Below are 17835 nucleotides of genomic sequence, written 5' to 3' on the forward strand. Positions count from 1 at the left end.
GGAAAGAAGTGTCAGAGTTTGGGTCACAGATCTGCACCCTGAATGTGAAGGTGGACCCACATCCATCCCTGCTCCATCCCCAGGGATGACCTCAGAAGTCAAAGAGGACAATTAACTATCTCTTTCCAAAGCATCAGTTTGTGAAAAACCAAAATATTAAGAAATAAACATTTTGGAATCATGAAGAATTGAATCCTGCAGATTCTCAGTTTTAAAACTATAAACTTGTGAAGAGTCCATTTCATAGGCACTGAAAGGACGCTCCTCCTCGTGGTTGGAGTGGATTCCAGACGTGACAGATGCCTTAGGAGACAACTGAAAAAAATCCACAGAGTTTGTAAAGGGCTCTTTGTTGACCCTGAATCCAATCCTAAACGCTCTATCAGACAACAGACACAAATGCAGGTCAGCACGGCCAGCAGGCAGAGAAACAAAGGATCATGGGAAATTCAATACTTGCAGTGATGGTGCAGGGCGCATGTCTATTAAAATCCATCAGGCTTTAAGGTACCCTCCACGAGTGAGCAAATACAAACACAAAGACATTCCGGATTTGTCACAAAGCTGTGCACCTGTTCTTGGTACCAATCTTTGTCCCCCTTCAGTTAACGCAACCATCACCGACCACAATACACTCCCCTGGGTGCACACTGCTCACCAGGGCCAAGGTGCCTGAGGTGCTGGTGCCACAGAAGTCCCGGCTACTTAGCCAGGTGATACCTCCAACCTCCACCACCCCTCCTCTCTCCTGGGCAGGTCAGGAGGACACCCCCCCCCCCAGCCCAGGGGCTCTCCAATGGCTGTCATGACACAGTCAAGGTTCAATGACTTTGGAGGCCTAGGGTCACCAAGTACGAATGCATAAAGCAGCTGCCTCTACCCGCACTATGATCGCATCAAGGAGCATTCTTGACACTAAAAAGGAAGGATGTCATTTCCAGAATAAAGGACAGATCATCCCATGAAACAGCGGTTGCCAAGCTCCCCCTGACATGTGTGTGCACGTAATGTACAAATCGCACTCACCCCACCTTTCTAAGGGGTTCCCTCCTCCCTAAATGGAGATGATGAGAAGCCTGCACCCAGGGGTGTGGTGAAAAATGAGCACAGGGAGAGTGTGAATCCAGCCCCAGCCCAGAGCGAAAGGGAAGACGTGTCAGCTGCTTGATTCTCACACACATGTCTCCTCCGGGCCTTGATCTGCTCACTGCCCTCTGTCAGGGAAGACTGTCATGGGGCAGCCTGGGGCAGAGCCTGGCCGTGGGGACCAGGCCTTGGAGATGCCCCGGTGGGGACACCAGCATCATTAGTACAATGCAGTTCGGGCCCACTCTGCACACCCACCTGAGCACTGACCTGCTTTATACCAAGCACAGCACTGGGCAGCCACGGTCGGGAGCAAGACAGCTCCTGCCCCCCAGGAACGTCAGACCCAGGGAAAGGAGAACCAATGACGGCCTTGGGTAACCAGTGATCACTGATCAAGTGCTTCTTGTGGAGGTTTAAGCAGAAACATAAAGAAGCAGGGCATTTGAAATATAGTCAACAGAAATTGGAAAATGACATAAAATGAATCATCTAGCTAAATGAGTGTGGGGGAATTGTTTGCTTGTGGAAGTTTGGCAGGATGCTCGGGACCTGTGGCAGCTGCTGGCTGAGTGTGCAAGAGAGGCAGCGGAACAGAACCGCTCAGCGAGGGAACCAAGCACAGTGGGGGGAGACTGCACCCAGAGCAGGGCTGTCATCACCGGTCCCCAAATGACCTATGGTAGGATCTGACCCTCCCCCAATATCTTCCCTGAGGGGTCATTTTACGCATGGAGACCCACATGAGCACCCTGTGCTTCAAGCTCTGGAACAGCAGAACATCGACTAGCCCACACATACCAGGACCCGGCCTTGGTCCTCTACCCAGCAGGTGCCCTGGTGCCAACAGCAAGCTCACCCTGATCTGCCTGAAGCTGATGGTGATGGTAGCAGCGGAGATGAAACCTTTAATGACTGATGGGGCAGGAGATGACGTCCAGCAGGGACACTGGCCGCCCAGGAGGAAATACCGAGTTGGTCCCAGCTCTGCGTGGTCCCAGTGTACATGGGTGCACATGGGCTGGGAGATGGGGTGTGGGTGGGACTGGGGCTAAGGGCCAGTGGTGACACGGCCTGTTTGGCTGGTTTGGAGAGCAGGAAAGGGAGACTGGGGTCTGAGGCCCTGGGCGCATCTCCAAGTGTCCTGGCCTCTCAGCAGAATAGGGGAGGGCTGAGGCCGAGGGCACCTCCACCCCCCACACAAAGGGACAGCCCTTGGAATACAAAGAAGGAAATGCTGAGGGCAGGGGCAGCCCCAGGAGGCAGGTGCCTTGAGGCCCCAGGAAGAGCAGAACCGCAGCCCCCCACCATGGTAGGAAGGCCCGAGGGTCTCACCCGAGAGCAGGAGCCCCAGGGCTCACTGCACACAGCCCCACAGGAAGGCCAGCAGCACAGCACAGGCGGGCTCATGGAAGGCGTAGAAGGAGACCAGGAGGGACATGATGGCCGTGGGGGCCAGAGTCACATCCCGGGAGGTGCCAGGAAGACCTACACGAAGCACCCATGAAGGCAGAGTAGAGGCCAGACTGTTGGGGAGAGAGAGCGATGAGCCCCCAGGAGGCACGTGGCACGCCCACGGCGTCCCTGGTGTAGACATCTGAGCACAGGGGTCTGTGTGTCCACCGTGTACGTTGGGCACACCAGTGCACACAGGGAGGGTAAACGCTCACCCTCTATCACCCACGAGTGTGACCTGCAGTGATCAGGGGACCTCTTCTCCCCGCACCCAGCTGGGGCCTCGGGTGCCACCTGCGGGAGCATAAAGGCCTGTGTGCCTCTGTGTGAGTGTGTGAGTCTGAGGAAGCGTCCTTAAGGCCACGGTGAGCCATCTTGCTGGCCCCATCACACAATCCAGAAGTAGCTCAGTGCCTGTGTGTGACAAGTGTGACAGGAGCAGGTACAGGAGTGTGTATCTGCCCACAGGCAGTCACATGTTATAGATTGTAAACCAAGGCTTCTTGGGTCCCATGAGGTTGGAGCCCTGGGTGCCCCACTGTCTGGAGGGGATACTGTGCATTTCTCCTCAGCTTCTGAGTGGACACTGAGGCCTGGAGTGACGTCAGGCCGTGGGTGTGGCATGCAGCATGCAGCAAGGGCAGACATCTCACCTGGGGCAGGAGTCAGGCCCCTCAGCACAGGTGGATGACTGGGGAATGACCTTGAGCCCGACCTACAACCTGGCCATTAAGTCCATCTTCAGCCACTGCACAGAGTCCCGGGACAGCCAGGCCAGGATGCGCAGCCTCCTCTGCACGACCACAGGGGGGCAGCAGAGGGCTGGTTAGGTCACGCAGGCTCCTGTGGGCCTGGCCTGAGCCAGCACCTTCACAGTAGAGGCCATGCACTGCATGGGCCTGCGGGCGACACGACCAGCAGTCAGGGTCCCAGCTTCAGAGAACCCAGCAATAGGGCGGGGGTCCAGGGCATCAGCAGAGGCACAATCTGTCTCCCCTCCAGGGGGTCTGACCCAGATGGGTTAAATGCCCCCTTGCTGGACTGAGAGGAAGCCAACAAGCTGTGCAGAGGGGCCTCCACCAAGGTGGGCCGCCCCCTCCCCTGCTCACTGCTCTCCCTGAATCCCCCTGCCCAAACCCTGGGTGCCTTCTCTCCCTCCATCAGTGCTGGCCCGGAAGAACGAGACAAAGGATTTCTGTGAGAATCCAAAACGCTCATTAGATCAGGGTTTCTCCTCCCGGAGAATTTGTTTGCTTTTTTTTTCCCCCAGGGAATTTAACAGGGAGCAGCGCAGAGAGAAGCAGGGTCCAGGGGGCACCCTCGTCTGGCTGGTGGGGAGCAGGTGGGTACTGGCACCCTGAGGCCCAGAGACTTTCCAAGTGTGCACCACTCCACCCACTGAGGGGGACAGCAGCGCTGCAGGGGGGGGTCTCCCATCCTGAGGCCTCAAGTTCCCCAGCCCCCACCTATGGCATCGCATCCCTAGAGAAGCCCAAGGGGTTCTAGTCATTTCTGGGAGAAGGCCAGAGGCTCCCCCATTAATTCAGCGAGCACAGCATCCTCTAGGATCCTACATATAGAGCCGTCCCCAGACCATTCCTCACCCTGGCCCCGCCAGCCCGCTCTGGGCAGACCCCGGCCCCCAGGCCCGAAGCCGCTTGCCTGAACCCTGGGGGCTAAGGGTGGGGACCCCACGCCAGCTGACGGTCCGTGGCCTACCGGCCCAGCAAGGCCAGGGGCAGTGAGGACCCGGGTGGGGACGCGGTGGGTGGGGAATGGGGATCCCCAATGGAAGTGCCCACACCGTCTGATCCTGCACTGCCCCTCGCTTCCGCCAGGCCCCAGCGAGCCCGGTGGTCCCCAGCAGCTCATCCACCCAGTCCAGGAGGCCGGAGGAGGGCATGGGAGGAGAGCCCCCAATGCCTCTGCTGCAGGGGACCCCACCCTGGTCTCCCCCGGGGGTGCCCCCTCCTCCCCCAGCCCCCACCCAAGTGGTCCAAGTGCGGGCTGGGGCTCTGCCCATCCACCTGTGAGCCCTGCTCCACCGCTCTGTGTGACAGAGAGCAGGTCACTTACCTCTGTGCGCCGCGGTTTCCTCCTCCGTCACACGGGGTCACAGTAATACCTCGTCGTGGGATTGTCACGGGATTAGCCAAGTTAACGCTTTCTATGTACAGCACGCAGCAGGGTGCCTGGCACACACCCTCCCACTGTTAACTCCTGTTATGATGTTGTCCCAGGATCTGGAGTGACCATAAGAGCTGCCATTGAAGGCACTTACTCTGATTTTATTGTGCTAAGAGATCCATAATGTAAAATGTACCATTTTAAGCATTTATTTATTTATTTATTGAGGTAACATTGGTTTATAACATTATATAAATTTCAGGTGTACATGATTATATTTTGATTTCTGTGTAGATTACATCATGTTCACCACCCAAAGACTACTAACCATCCGTCACCACACACATGTGCATAATCACCCGTTTCGCCCTCCTCCCTTCTCCTTCTCTCTGGTAACCAGCAATCCAATCTCTGTCTCTATGTGTTTGTTTGTCATTGTTTTTATCTTCTACTTATGAGCGAGATCATACAGTATTTTACTTTCTCCCTCCGACTTATTCACTTAGTGTAGTACCCTCTAGGTCCATCCATGTTGTCATAAATGACTGGATGTCATCATTTCTTACGGCTGAGTAGTATTCCATTGTGTATATATACCACATCTTTATCCATTCGTCCCTTGTTGGGCACCTATGTTGCTTCCAGTCTTGGCTATTGTGAATAATGCTGCAATGAACATAGGTGTGCATGTATCTTTATGCCTTTGTGTTTTCAAGTTCTTTGGATAAATACCCAGCAGTGGAATAGCTGGATCATATGGTAGATATATTCTTAATTTTTTGAGGATACTCCATACTGCTTTCCATAGTGGCTGCGCCAGTTTGCACTCCCGCCAGCAGTGTATGAGGGTTCCCTGCTCTCCACATCCTCTCCAACATTTCTTGTTTCCTGTCTTGTTAATTGTAGCCATTCTGACCGGAGTGAGGTGATGCCTCATTGGAGTTTTGATTTGCATTTCCCTGACAGTTAATGATGCTGAACATCTTTCCATGTGCCTATTGGCCATCTGTCTATCTTCTTTTGGAGAAATGTCTGTTCAGATCTTTTGCCCATTTTTTAATTGGGTTCTTAGGATTTTTCTTGTTGAGATGTATGGGTTCTTTGTATATTTTGGATATTAACCCCTTATCTGATACATGGTTTGCAAATATCTTCTCCCAATTGTTAGGTTGTCTTTTCATTTTGTTGATGGTTTCCTTTGCTGTGCAGAAGCTTTTTAGTTTGATGAAGTCTTATTTGCTTATTTTTTCTATTGTTGCCCTTGCCTGGCCAGACATGGTACTTGAAAATATGCTGCTGAGACCGATGTCAAAGAGTGTACTGCCTATGTTTTCTTCTAGAAGTTTCATGGTTTCAGGTCTTACATTCAGGTCTTTAATCCATTTAGAGTTAATTTTTGCGTCTGGTGTAAGATAATGTTCCACTTTCATTCTTCTGCATGCGGCTGTCCACTTTACCCACACAATCTATTCAAGAGCCTTTCCTTTCTCCATGTGTGTTCTTGGCTCCTTTGTTGAAAGTTAGCTGTCCACAGATGTGTGGGTTTATTTCTCGGTATTTTAAGCATTTGTAAGAGTACGGTTCAGTGGCATTAGGTACATTCACATTGTTGTGCAGCCGTCAGCACCGTCCATCTCCAGAACGTGCTCATCATCCCAGAGCGAAGCTCTGTCCCCATTAGACACTAACCCCCGTGCCCCCTCCCCAGCCCCCGGACCCTCCATTCTGCTTTCTGTGTGTGAGTCTCACTACTCTAGGTCCCTCGTAGAAGTGGAATCGTACAGTATTTGTCCCTTTGTGACTGTGATTTCACTCAGCATAATGTCCTCAGAGTTCGTCCATGTTGTAGCCTGTGACAATACTCCATTCTTTCTCAGGGCTGAGTGGTACTCCAGCGTGTGCATACAGCACATCTGTTTATCCTTTCACCCATCAGTGGACACTGGGCTGCGTCCACCCATTGGCTGCTGGACTCATGCTGCCATGAACCTGGATGTACCCAGGCCCTTCCAGTGATGTGTTCTCTCACGACATCAACTTACAGTGAGCAGGTGCTCTGTGTCCCCATCTGAGAGACTGAGGCTGGGTAGGAGGCCTACATGCAGAGGGGACTGAGGCCTGTGCACAGATGCTTCCTAAAAGGTCCCTCAGGCAGCTGTGGACATGCTCCCGTCTGGGTGGGGCTGCAGGGACACGGAGGGGCTTTTCCTTCTCACCTGACATCTCTCTGGTCTGAGTGTGTGACATGTGCCACGATCCCTCACACACTAGAGAAGAGCTGGTGAATTTAAGGAGGCTGCTCCTGTCGTTTTCAGTCTGCGACATGTGCTCATTACACAAATGTTGGGAAGAGCAGAGAAGCAGAAAGAAGAAAACAAAAGGCCCCAGGGTCGGTGTGTGTCCTCCCAGTCTACTGCGTTTCCTGCCGATGTCCCAGGGGAGGGACCCATGGGCCTGTGGGGTGGGGGGGAGAGGCAGGGCAGACCTCCCTGGGTGCCGGCCACCTGAGGTCCACACCAGGGGCCAGATGAGCGCCCAAGGCTGCTGGGCGGCCCTGCCTCCCCGCCTCCCTGCTGGCGGCATCAGAGTGGAGAGGAGGGCCGGCACCAGGAGCTCCAGCACCTCGCCTCCTCGGGCAGGTGCAGAGCCTACCGCTGCGGCTTGGCCGGGCCAGTGGTCCCACAGTGGGGGCTTCGTGTCACCTTGGGGACAGGCCAGCACCTTCCCTTCCTGCCCCAGAGGGATGAGGCCTCGTCCAGACCCACCCTCAGCCCCATGCTGCCTGCTCTGAGCACTCGTCCCCACGCCCCGGGCCTCCCAGCTGGGCCATGGGTCCATGAGGACAAGGGCCTGGGCTGCCCTCACAGAGGCCACAGCCAGGTGCAGGGCTTGTGGGCAGAGAAGGGAGCCAAGGGCAGTGGGAGATGATGAGAGCTCTGCACAGGCCCGTCTCCCGCCTCCAGGCATCCCCGGGAGGAAGCACATGGGGCTGGAGACGGCGTCCCTGATGGACTTGGCGTCAGGAGGACGGCTCTGTCCTCCAGGTGGGGCGGACTCACTGGAATTAAGCTGCTGTTCAGGAACTCCTGCAGACTCGGGATGATGGGGCGATGAGGGCCGCGTCCCCTCCCCTCCCTCACACAGCCGGACCTCTGGGCAGTTAACACGGGACACACTGCCTAGAGTCTTTAGTTGGGATTCTTGGAGTCCCCAAATGATGGGGTGGGGGTGGGCGAGAAGATTCCAGATTCTCTTAGTTAATCTGCTCAGAGGAAGAGAGGACCTGGGGAAACTGAGGCAGTGGGGTCACAGGAGACTTTCAGTTCTGGGGGAGGAGGCCAAGCCCAGAGGGCTGTTCCTTCTGAGGACTGGGGCTCCCTGAGGTCGAAAGGTAGCTGGTGTGTCAGCCAGCTGACCTCAACTCTCCAGCACCCACTCCCTGTGCAGGCCTGTCATCCTCTGTGTCACCTTCCATGGCCCCCAGCACTGCAGACACCCCAGCCCCAGTGCAGGACCTTCTGCGAGAAGTGTAGCCATGAGAAGCGTGGTCTGGGCCGACCCAGACTAGACTCCAGACCTACAACCTGCGGGATGTGCTGGAAGGAGGGCCCCTCCCATGTTTCCCAGATGCCTCCACTTTTCTTCCTCCACCTTATAAATCTGGGGTCTGTGCCCCTCCTGTGGGCTCGCAGGCCTGGCCTCAGACGTGTGGCTCTAGTGTCTGAGAAGAAACCCTCTGACTCACTGGATCCAGGTCCCCATCGTGGGGCCGGTGGAGAGAAGGTGAGGACGTGGAATGATGTCCAGAAGCGTGGTGGTTCCGGGCGAATCCACCCACAGGAAGGACGATGATCTCAGGCCCCGGGAGGAGGGCCGGCGCCTCCGCCTCCTACCCCAGTTCAAGGGCGGCCCTTCCCCCATCCCCCACCTACCTGCTCAAACCCTGACTCCCACCCACCTGCCCCCCGGTGCCTTACTTCATCACTGACACCCCAGCATCCTGAGCTGACCTGGGCACTCGGGACACCCCATCGGGCAGAGGGACCAAGGTGGGTCCAAGGAGCCTGGATGGTGGGTGGGGTGGGCCATGGCTTGGGCTCCATCCTGGGCCGGCAGTCTGAAATCACAGCGTCGGCAGCCTGGGTTCCCTCTGGGCCTCTAGGACCTTCCTGCTTCCTCCAGCTTCTGCTGGCCCCAGGCGTCCCTTGTGACATGGCTGCCCCACTCCAGGCTCCGCCTCCATCATCACAGGGCCTTCTCTGTGTCTTCTGCTCTGCGTCTCTCCTCTTCTTATAAGGACACTTGTCACTGGATTTAGGGCCACCTGGGTGCTTCAGGATGCTCTCACCTTGAGATCCTTGGCAATTACATCTGTAAGGACTCTTTTTCCAAAGAAGGTCACATTCACAGCTTCCGGGGGGGACATTTTTTGGGGGTGGGTCACCATTGAATCCCCTACAGGAGATGGGTGCCTTCCTCATTTCCCTGTTGGTGCCACTAGTTCACGGTGACCTGGGAAGGGTGTGGGGTGAGGGATCCTCTCTTCCAGCCCCTGCCCAAGACTGTCTCTGGTAGCTCCATGGGCAGACGTGGGATTCCAGAAAACACAGAATCCAGCGGACGGCAGGTAGCAGCTGCGCAGGGGTGACACGGAAGTGCCAAGGGATGGCCAGAGTCCCTGGAGAGGAGCGCTCAGGCGGAGCTCTGCAAGGCCTGCTCCAGCATGGGGCACTGGGTGGGGGGTTGGGTGAGAGGCCTGGGCTGGTGGGAAGGATGGCAGAGTTGATGTCAGCAAATGACAGGTGCAGGGTCTAGCAGAGGGATGAAGAAATGCGTGAGTGTTCGCATGTTCTCGTGCCTCTGGGTCTGTCTGCAGTTGAGCTCCACTGTCCCTGTCCCCACCCCACAGGGCCTGGACTCCTGCTCCAGGAGCTGCATGGAGCGGGGGCCCTGAAGGACACCGTGGTGGTCTTCACCTCCAACAGCGGGGTCTCCTTCCCCAGTGGAGGACCAGCCTGCGCTAGCTGGGCCTTGCTGAACCCTTGCAGATATTGTCCCTGTAGCACCTGAAATGCCGGAGGCCGGGTCAGCGAGGCCTATGTGACCTCCTAGCTGTGGCTCTGCAGCTCACGCAGAGGGTGGGTGGATGGATGTGAACACTTAGTAGGACTACCACGTCCACACATTGCTCTGCACCCACTATCTTATGTAGTTCCCAACACTCTGGGTGAGGAAGGGACAGCCACCCCATCTACAGATGGACAAATGACGGTCAGAGGTGAAGTAAGTTCCAGTGGCAGGAAATGAGGACTTCTGAGCATCCTACATGTCTCCGCGCCCTGTGAACTCCTGTTCAGTCCTTCTCCTCTGCGTTCTTCAGACTCTCCCATTTCTGTCTCTAAGTTCACAACTCCTCCCTCTGTGTTCTCCATTCTCTTACTGAGCCCATGCGGGGAGTTTTGATTGTGGATAATGTGTTAAGTTCCAGTATTTCCATTTGCTGCTTGTTTGCATTTGTATCTGTTGACTCCCCCCAACCCCAACCACAGGGTGTCCTGAGGGCAGGCGCCGGCCGTCTCTGATCCCCACACAGACTCCCCCCTTGGGTGGGGAAACATGGGGGGCTGTGGCCTAGCTGGATATCCCCAGCTGGGGCGGGGTGCAGAGTGAAGGCCGTGGGGCAGCTCCTGCAGGCTCCACGCAATGTCGCTTCGCCCTCCTCCTCAGAGCTGGCCTTCACTCCAGTTCTGGGTCACATTCCCAACTTAATCACTTAAAAGAAACAAAGAAAAGAGAAAAAACTCAAACCAGCTGAGGCGGCTCCTTGTGGCCACCCTTTGCTGTTTGAGGACTGAGCCATGCGGCTGACTGCAGATGGGAGATTTGAAACCATCTTAATGGAAGGGAAAAATGTCCTCCTCGTGGCTGGCTGTTCTAAAAATACAGCTGTGCCCACATCTGGAGGGGAAGAGTAGGAGGAGGTGGGCGGGGACACAGGCCTGGGAGAGAGTCCTTCCTGAGGGCATTCTCGCTCCCAGGCGTGCGCTCACTCACAGCACAGACTGGCCTTGCAGGGGGGCCAGTCACACGGGTCACACGAAGGGGCCCCTGCCCGGAATCTCTGACATCCCCACAGAACAGATTGCAGCCTTCAAGCTGGAGGAGACCCTACAGTGGACACTGCCAGCCGGCCCCTCCCACAGATAGGGACACTGAGGCTGAGGAGGAGGGGTTGGGGAGGGGCCAGGTCCACTGCCGGCCCTGAGGCGGCAGAGCCAGCACCGGAGTCCAGGTCCGAGGTCTGCCCTGCCCAGCACACAGTACATCCCAGGGACAGAGAGAGCCTGGGGCAGCCCTTCTGCAGGAGGGTCCAGATCCACAGAGGACAAGGAGCCAGGAGCGCTGGGCTGTGGGGACCAGGGAGGGCTTGCCTGAGATGGTCACGTCCCCACCGCACCCCAAACTCAGCCTGTCTCAAATCAATGGGTGGCCTCCCTCCCAAACCCGGCCCTCCCCAGGTCTCAGCACTAAGGCCTGGGGCTTCCACCTCCTGACCCCTTCGCTTCCTCTTGGTCAGATGCGTGCCACTACAGGCCGCTGCTGTCCTCCTCCGCTCTGCCCACTGCTTCTGCTCTCATCCCCTTCTTCCTGCAAAGAGCTGCCATCTGATCTGCACCTCACCCCCATGCTGAAAACTCTCCCATGGCTCCCACTGCCCTTGGGACAGAGGCCACAGCCCACATGGCCCTGCTCGGCCTGGCCCAGCCCTCCCCAGCCTCACATCAGATGCAGCTGCTACTCATTGCCTCCACCTTCTCTCTGTCCTTCGGTGCCACCTCAGGGCCTTTGCACAGGCTGTTCCCGTGGGGCCTGGCTATGCCTACTCATCCTGGGCTCTGCACTGCCTCTTCCCTCCCCATCCCACCCAGAGACCGTCCCATTCCTGGAAAGTCAGGGTTCTCCTACCAGGCTCAGAGGGCCAGGCCCAGGGTGCTCCCTTTGCTGCCCAGGCCTGAAGCAGCCACCTGGACAGTGTGTTGTCCCTGTGCTCTGCCTGTGAGCAGCTGCTGCCCAGTGCGTTCCGGATTCGGTGCTAAAAATACCCATGACCCAGACAGGAAGGGCCGAGGACACAGCGGCTCCTGGGAGGGGCTGGCTGGAGCTGCGCAGAGGCCCATCCACCGCGGTTGGGGTCCATGCACCCGAAGGGGGTGGGCACTGAGCTCACAGCCCGGAGGAAAGGCCCCTGACAGAGGATGCTCAGGGCTGACAAGCGGCGCCATGTGTTGTCGAAGGAAGGACAGCTGCTCCGACATGCATGCACACACACTCACCTCATGTCTGAGCCTTCCGGTTTGTCCCCACAGGCGTGTGCTGCCTTTGGGATAAATCTACTCAGAAATTCAGTGTGTGGGACCCTAACAGAAGACAGGGAAGCTCTGGTCCCCTCAGGGAGGGCTTCCTGGAGTAGGGGGTGTTTCCAACACCCTCCCTTCCTCTGCTCTTCAACAGAACATCTGGGCTGGTAGGGAGGAAAATGAAGGGAGGAACGAGCCAGAGATCTGGGGCATCCCCAGAAGAGAGAGTCTGAGGCTGGAGGAAGAGGTGGCGGCGGCGCTGAGGCGTGTGGGAGGGAAGGGAGAGGACTGGAGAGTCCTGGGGAGTATCAGGTGCCATGTGGGGCTGCGCAGAGGCAGGCAGGGAACCCCAGGTGTCTGGGCTGTCCCCAGGGACTGGTGAGGCCACTCCTAGTGTGTGAGGCCCATTCAGGGGAGGCAGGCCTGGGGCCCGCAGGGGGTCTTGTCCTGTCTTAGGCACCAAGAGAACCTGGACGGAAGATTGGGGTCCCCTCATTTCCCCACAGCTGGGGATCCCAGGGCTCCTTGCTCTGCAGCAGGCAGGGTACTGGGCCAGAGAGGCAGCTTGGGGAGCAGGGCCCATCGTCACCTTGCCAAGGGACCACAGGCCCTCCTCCTGCCACAGTCCTCTGCACAGGAGAGAGAAGGCAGGCCGAGCCGGCAGGACAACAACCTGCTTCCTGGGACAGAGAGCCCCACAGACGTGAGCATCGGCACACTGCCTGCCTTCGTCCCCTGGCCAGGGACGTGCGACACCCGGGGCTTCTCTCCATAAAGAACTGTCTGGAGACACCTGAGGGTCGGAGGAGAAGTGCACCCAGTGTCTCCAGAGCGGCCTGTCCTGAGCCTGAGACTGGACAGGAAAGCGTGGACTGGTGATGGAGGTCTGCCCCAGCCCTGCTCTGCCTCCACCTGGGCCTCAGTTTCCCCATCCGAGGATCCCGGTTCCTGAGAAGAGAGTATCTGTAGTAGAATCCAGCCGTGCTCCCTGGATATCCCACCCAGCTAGGCGCCCCACCCTGGGCTCGGCCTCCCAGGAATGTGCTTCTCTGCCTGGAACCGGGCGCCTGTCTTCTGGGCCCGAGTGGAAGGGGGGACAGAGGCCCCTGTGGACCACCACAGCCTCCTGTCAGCCCTGGTCTGACCCTGAGGGGAGGGCTAGCCAGCCCTGCTCAGTGCCTGCAGGTGAATGCCTGCCCTGCCCCAGGCCAATGACCGGAGCCTCCCTGCTGGCTCCTCCCTGCCCTGCAGGCGCCTGCCCAGCCCTCAGCCCTGGATCCCCACCCTGCTGCCATGCCTCCACCTAGCAGGGGTCCACTCTGCAGGGCCCACCTCAGATGCGGCCTTGATCTGCTTTCCTGGAAAACAGAGGCTGTCCAAGGGGTCCCTCGGCCTGCTCCCGCTGCCCCCTCTCAGCACCCTGGGCCAGCTTCTGCTGACCTCTCCTCACTCCTGAACCATGTGTGTATCCCCCTTCAGTGCTCCCAGCCTCTCCCCTGTCCCTCAGAACGGGGGCTCCATGAGCCACTCCTAGGAGACCACCCTTAGAGCCCTCATTTCCTTGGGATCCACCTGGGATCACTTTCTCACCTGGTTTTGCCCCATTCTGTCTCCTCAGGGGACCACAGGGCCCTGTCCGGAGCATCCCTCATCCTCCACACTTAGGTCCAAGGCTGAGCTCCCCATGGTGGGAAAGCCATGTCCGTCTGGGCACGTTCCTCTCCCTCAGGCCCGCCATTACCCTGGTCACCAGGGACCTTGGCGTGGCACATCCCACAGTCCTTCCCAGGCCACGTCTCCTGGGCTTCTCCCTGCCTTCCCACTGAGGCGCTTTCCTGGCTCAGCTCCTGCACCACATGCGGCCTTCCCAGGCCTCCCTGGCTGGGTCCCCTTCCTGTCTCTGCCGCTGAAGGTCGAGCTGCCCAGGCCCGGCCTCTTCTCCATCGAGCCTCGCCCCTTGGGCATCTCCCGCAGGCCCAAGGCTACAAATGCCATAGTCTACTGATGGCTGACACCCACATCTGGACAGCCGCCTGACCTCCACCCCAACAACACCGTTGGATTTTTCCAGGCGGATGTCACACAGACATACCCAACTCAATGAGGCCAGAACAGGACTCTCGATCCACCCGCCTTTGCCCCAAGCATTCTCCATGTCAGTAAAGGCCACTGCCTTCCATCCACTCTGTGGCTCAGGTCCCGATGTCACCCTTGACTCCTCCATCAGGCCCACATCCAACCCCTCCTCACCCTCCAGGCTTCACACCGCCCAAGCCACCAATGTCCCTTAGAGCTGCCGCTGCTCACTGATCCTCTGGCTGTCTACTGTCCTCACAGCAGCCACAGGGATCTTGTTAAAGTGACAGTCGAGCATCACCTCTTCACAGAGGCTTCCCAGATCAGCCCATCTAGCATGGGGCCCACTACCGGATCCTCCACTCTCCAGGTGGCTGTTAATTTCGTCAGGGCACGTCCTGTCTACACCAGCTCTCATGTTAGCATAGGCCTCTAACCGCCTGTCTCCTCGACTCCGCAGAGAGGGACAACGTCTCTATTGGCTGCTGTGTCTCCAGCATCCAGAACGTGCCCGCACACAGTCGGTGCTCAGTAAACGGTGGGCTTTCTTCAATACAAGGAATAGATGGAGTTTCTCCTTCGACCAAAATAATGAGGCCTCTCCAGCCGCCTCAGCAGCCTCCCGTCCCCACAGTTGCTCAAGTCCCCAACCCTTCCCCTCCTCTGCCCGCCCTGGGAAGACTTCCACTGGAGCCGCATGTTCCAGCGGGGTCCTGGACGTGCGGGGGATTGGGACACGCTGCCGAGTGCCTCCTTTGCTGTAGGTCAGGCGGTACTGTTTCGGGTTCTCAGAAGGAAGATATACCGGCCCCGGTCGCCCAAAGCCGTAGGGAGACGACAGAGCTGCCAGGTCAGACTCTGAGTCCCGCGAGCCCCGACCACGCCCCAGTGGGGCCCCGCCCCTTCTAGTCATTGTGCCTGGATCCCGCCATTTCTGTGCTAGTTGTCTTAGCCCCGCCCCCATGGTGGCCCGTGGGTCCTCCCTATCGGTGCTCCCCAGCTTGTCACGGAGACACCAGGTCCTCACTGGCCACACGTTCTCCCGCTGCTCCACCACAGCCACCACCACAGCTGCCAGGGCTGAATCGTGCGGTCCTGCTCACTGGCCCGTCTCCCCGACCACGCCCCCGCCCCGCCCCCGGCTCCCCGGTTCCTCCTCCTATTGGCTACCTGAACCAGGGCCCCGCCCCCTAGCCCGGAGCCCAGAGCCTCCGGCGCGGATTGGCCGAAGGCGGGCAGGCGGGGCTTGGACGCCGGTTAAAGAGCGCGCCGGCAGACTAGCCACGCCGCCTGGGAAGGTTCAACCGGGTGTCGGGGGTTGACGGCCGAGTGCCTGCAGTTGCTGGCGGTGACGCGGGCCTGCACCGCGGCCTGCGTCCTCACCACCCCGGCCGTGGCAAGCCAGGCGGGTGGTCGCCGTGGTTACAGCGCGGGGGTGGGAGGGTCCCGGTAGTTATAGCCCAGGGGCGGGGGTTCCGGTGGTTACAGCCCAGGGCCTGGGGTCGCCGTGGTTACAGCTCAGGGGTGGGGGTCGCCGTGGTTACAGCTCAGGGGTGGGGGTCGCCGTGGTTACAGTGGATCCCGGGCGGCCCCTGACGCTACCCTGGTTCCGCAGCAGCCGGAGCTCCTGGGCCCCTTCCAGCCCTACTGCAACCCGCACCTCGTCTCCGGAAGTTCCACGTGGGGCGGCGCCGCCCGCCCGGCCTACCGCCCGCCCCTCGCTGGTCTGGGGCTCGTCACCAACCTCCCCTTCTTTTGGCCCCTGGGATTCGGCTTCTTCAACATGCTCTTCTCGGGGGCGGGGAGGGAGCGGCCGGGAAGGGGAAACTGAGGCCGGCTCAGTAGCACTTCCCAGACGGACGCCCAGCTTCCGCGACTGCCGCACGCTGGAGGACGGCTTCTTTCGCGCCCACAAGACCGACTTCGTCTTCCTGTTTCTTTTCGGAGGCGTCCTCATGACCGTGTCCTTCAGGGCTCTGCACTGTCAGGCGCGGCGCCTCTGGGTCCTGCCTTGTTGTCCGGGGGCACGACCCGAGCGCCCAGGCCAGGGGGCACAGAGTCTGTTCCTCTAGCTTAGGATGCACTGAGCATGCAGCGCGTGCTGAGCTCCAGGCGCCAGGGCTGGATCTTGAGAGCTGCACGCAGAGTACCACGCAGGATGCAGGTGAGCCAGGTGTGGAGCCTGGAGGTGGAGCCCTGATGCTAGGAGCAGGGCAGACTGGGGCAGGGCCGTGGTGGAGGCTGGGGTGAGGCAGAGAGGCAGAGCAGAGACCCTGTGGCCCCGACCGGAAGGGCACGCTGGATGGGGAAGGGGAACAAGTGGGAGGATTGCAGGGGCTGGGAAGTCAGAGGGACCTTGGGCAGCACTGAGGCCTGCACCAGGGGAGGGCCTCCCAGCACCTTGACTCTGGCCCGGCTGCTGGGGCTCCTGGGCAGCCTGTTCTTCCTGGCCCAGGCCAGGCCCTCACGGCCATGCTCAGGGACGTCTGGAGCCGCTGCAGCCCTCGGGTGAGGGTCGGCTTCTTTGGCCTCCTCACCTTCTGGCGCCATTCCTGCCCTGGGCTCTCCCTGCTGCTGGGCAACCCGATCCTCATGGACCTGCTGGGTGAGGCTGCCTGTCCACCCAGCCCACCCTGAGCTGGCTGTCTGCACCTGAGGGTCTGTGGGAGGGCCACCCCAGGCTGGCTGCTCCCCGACAGCCCTCCCCTGCACTGCACTGGACCTCTCATCTGTCCTCGCAGCATTCTTACAGCCGCTGGAACAAGCCAGCCGGCCTGTAGGCTTCACGTCTTCAGGCCTGACTTGCTGGTGCCTGTGTGGGTCCTGCGAGGGTGGGGAAAGGTGGGTCTGGGTTCCAGCCGTGGCTCCCGCTCCTCGTATATCCTCAGGCCCTCCCCAGGTCCTGCCACTTCTGGGCCCTGTGAGCCTGTCCTTTGGGGCCAACTTCGGCCCTGCCCTGGGTGGCAGTGTGCACAGGACATTGGGCACTCAAGCTCCGGGGCCTGAGGTTGCTCTGGGCCTGGCTGGGCCTCCAGGGCTCTGCATGGAGGCCTGGGGAGGCTCTGCTGGCCCCGGCTCCAGACCGTGGAGGGCGGTTTTGGCATTCCCTGGCTCTCCCCAGGGACTACTTCAGGCCACATCTACTACTTCCTGGAGGATGTCTTCCCCAACAAGCCTGAAGGCAAGAGGCTGCTACAGACTCCCAGCTTCCTGAGTGTGGGGGTGACATCCCTCCCCTTGCACTCCCTCAGACAGCTCCCCGCCCCATGGAGGACCTGGGCTGGCCTCAGCCAGCTGGCCCCTCCCCACAGGAAGCTGCTACCCCCATAACCTGCCCCTCCCCAAGGAGTAGCCCACACCCCTGCAGCAGTGACCCCACCCAGGGCCAGGGCCAGCCCCAGAGCCTATCTCCCAGCCTCTGGTGGCCTCTATCCCACCTCTACCTTCTGCGGCAGCAGAGCAGTCTGTTCTGGAGGATGGGCCCGTGCCCAGAGCTCATCCAACTAAACAGTGACCTGCGGCCTCTTCACCACAGCACCGCTCCCCCGGCCTCAGTGGCCACACCCTTCCATCCTGGGCAGGTGCTGCTGGCCGTGACTTAGGGCCACCCAGCCTGGTCCTGCCCTGTCTACCTCTACCCTTAGGGTGGGGCTGGCCCAGGACACAGCTCTACTCCTGCCAAGCCTGGCCCGCCCTCTCAGACCAACTGTAGGTGGAAGGATGGGAGGCCAAG

At 59.2% G+C, this 17835-nt stretch overlaps 1 protein-coding gene and 1 long non-coding RNA gene across 2 annotated transcripts; one reads left to right on the plus strand and one right to left on the minus strand.

Moving 5' to 3' along the window:
• Positions 1-4866: 4866 nt before the first annotated feature.
• LOC138925315 (uncharacterized) lies at positions 4867-11760 on the minus strand. Its single transcript, XR_011441286.1, has 2 exons — positions 11635-11760; positions 4867-10440 (listed from the first exon to the last, which is right to left on the minus strand). It is a non-coding gene; the product is annotated as an uncharacterized lncRNA (long non-coding RNA).
• Positions 11761-15064: 3304 nt separating this feature from the next.
• On the plus strand, positions 15065-17538 carry DERL3 (derlin 3). Its single transcript, XM_070275934.1, is given in 7 exon segments — positions 15065-15189; positions 15366-15498; positions 15718-15895; positions 15969-16160; positions 16343-16551; positions 16554-16707; positions 17224-17538. Coding segments are annotated over 7 exon segments (1200 nt in total). The 3' UTR covers positions 17433-17538.
• Positions 17539-17835: the final 297 nt, after the last annotated feature.

Source organism: Equus caballus, chromosome 8 (genome assembly GCF_041296265.1).
Source record: "Equus caballus isolate H_3958 breed thoroughbred chromosome 8, TB-T2T, whole genome shotgun sequence".
Taxonomy (NCBI): domain Eukaryota; kingdom Metazoa; phylum Chordata; class Mammalia; order Perissodactyla; family Equidae; genus Equus; species Equus caballus.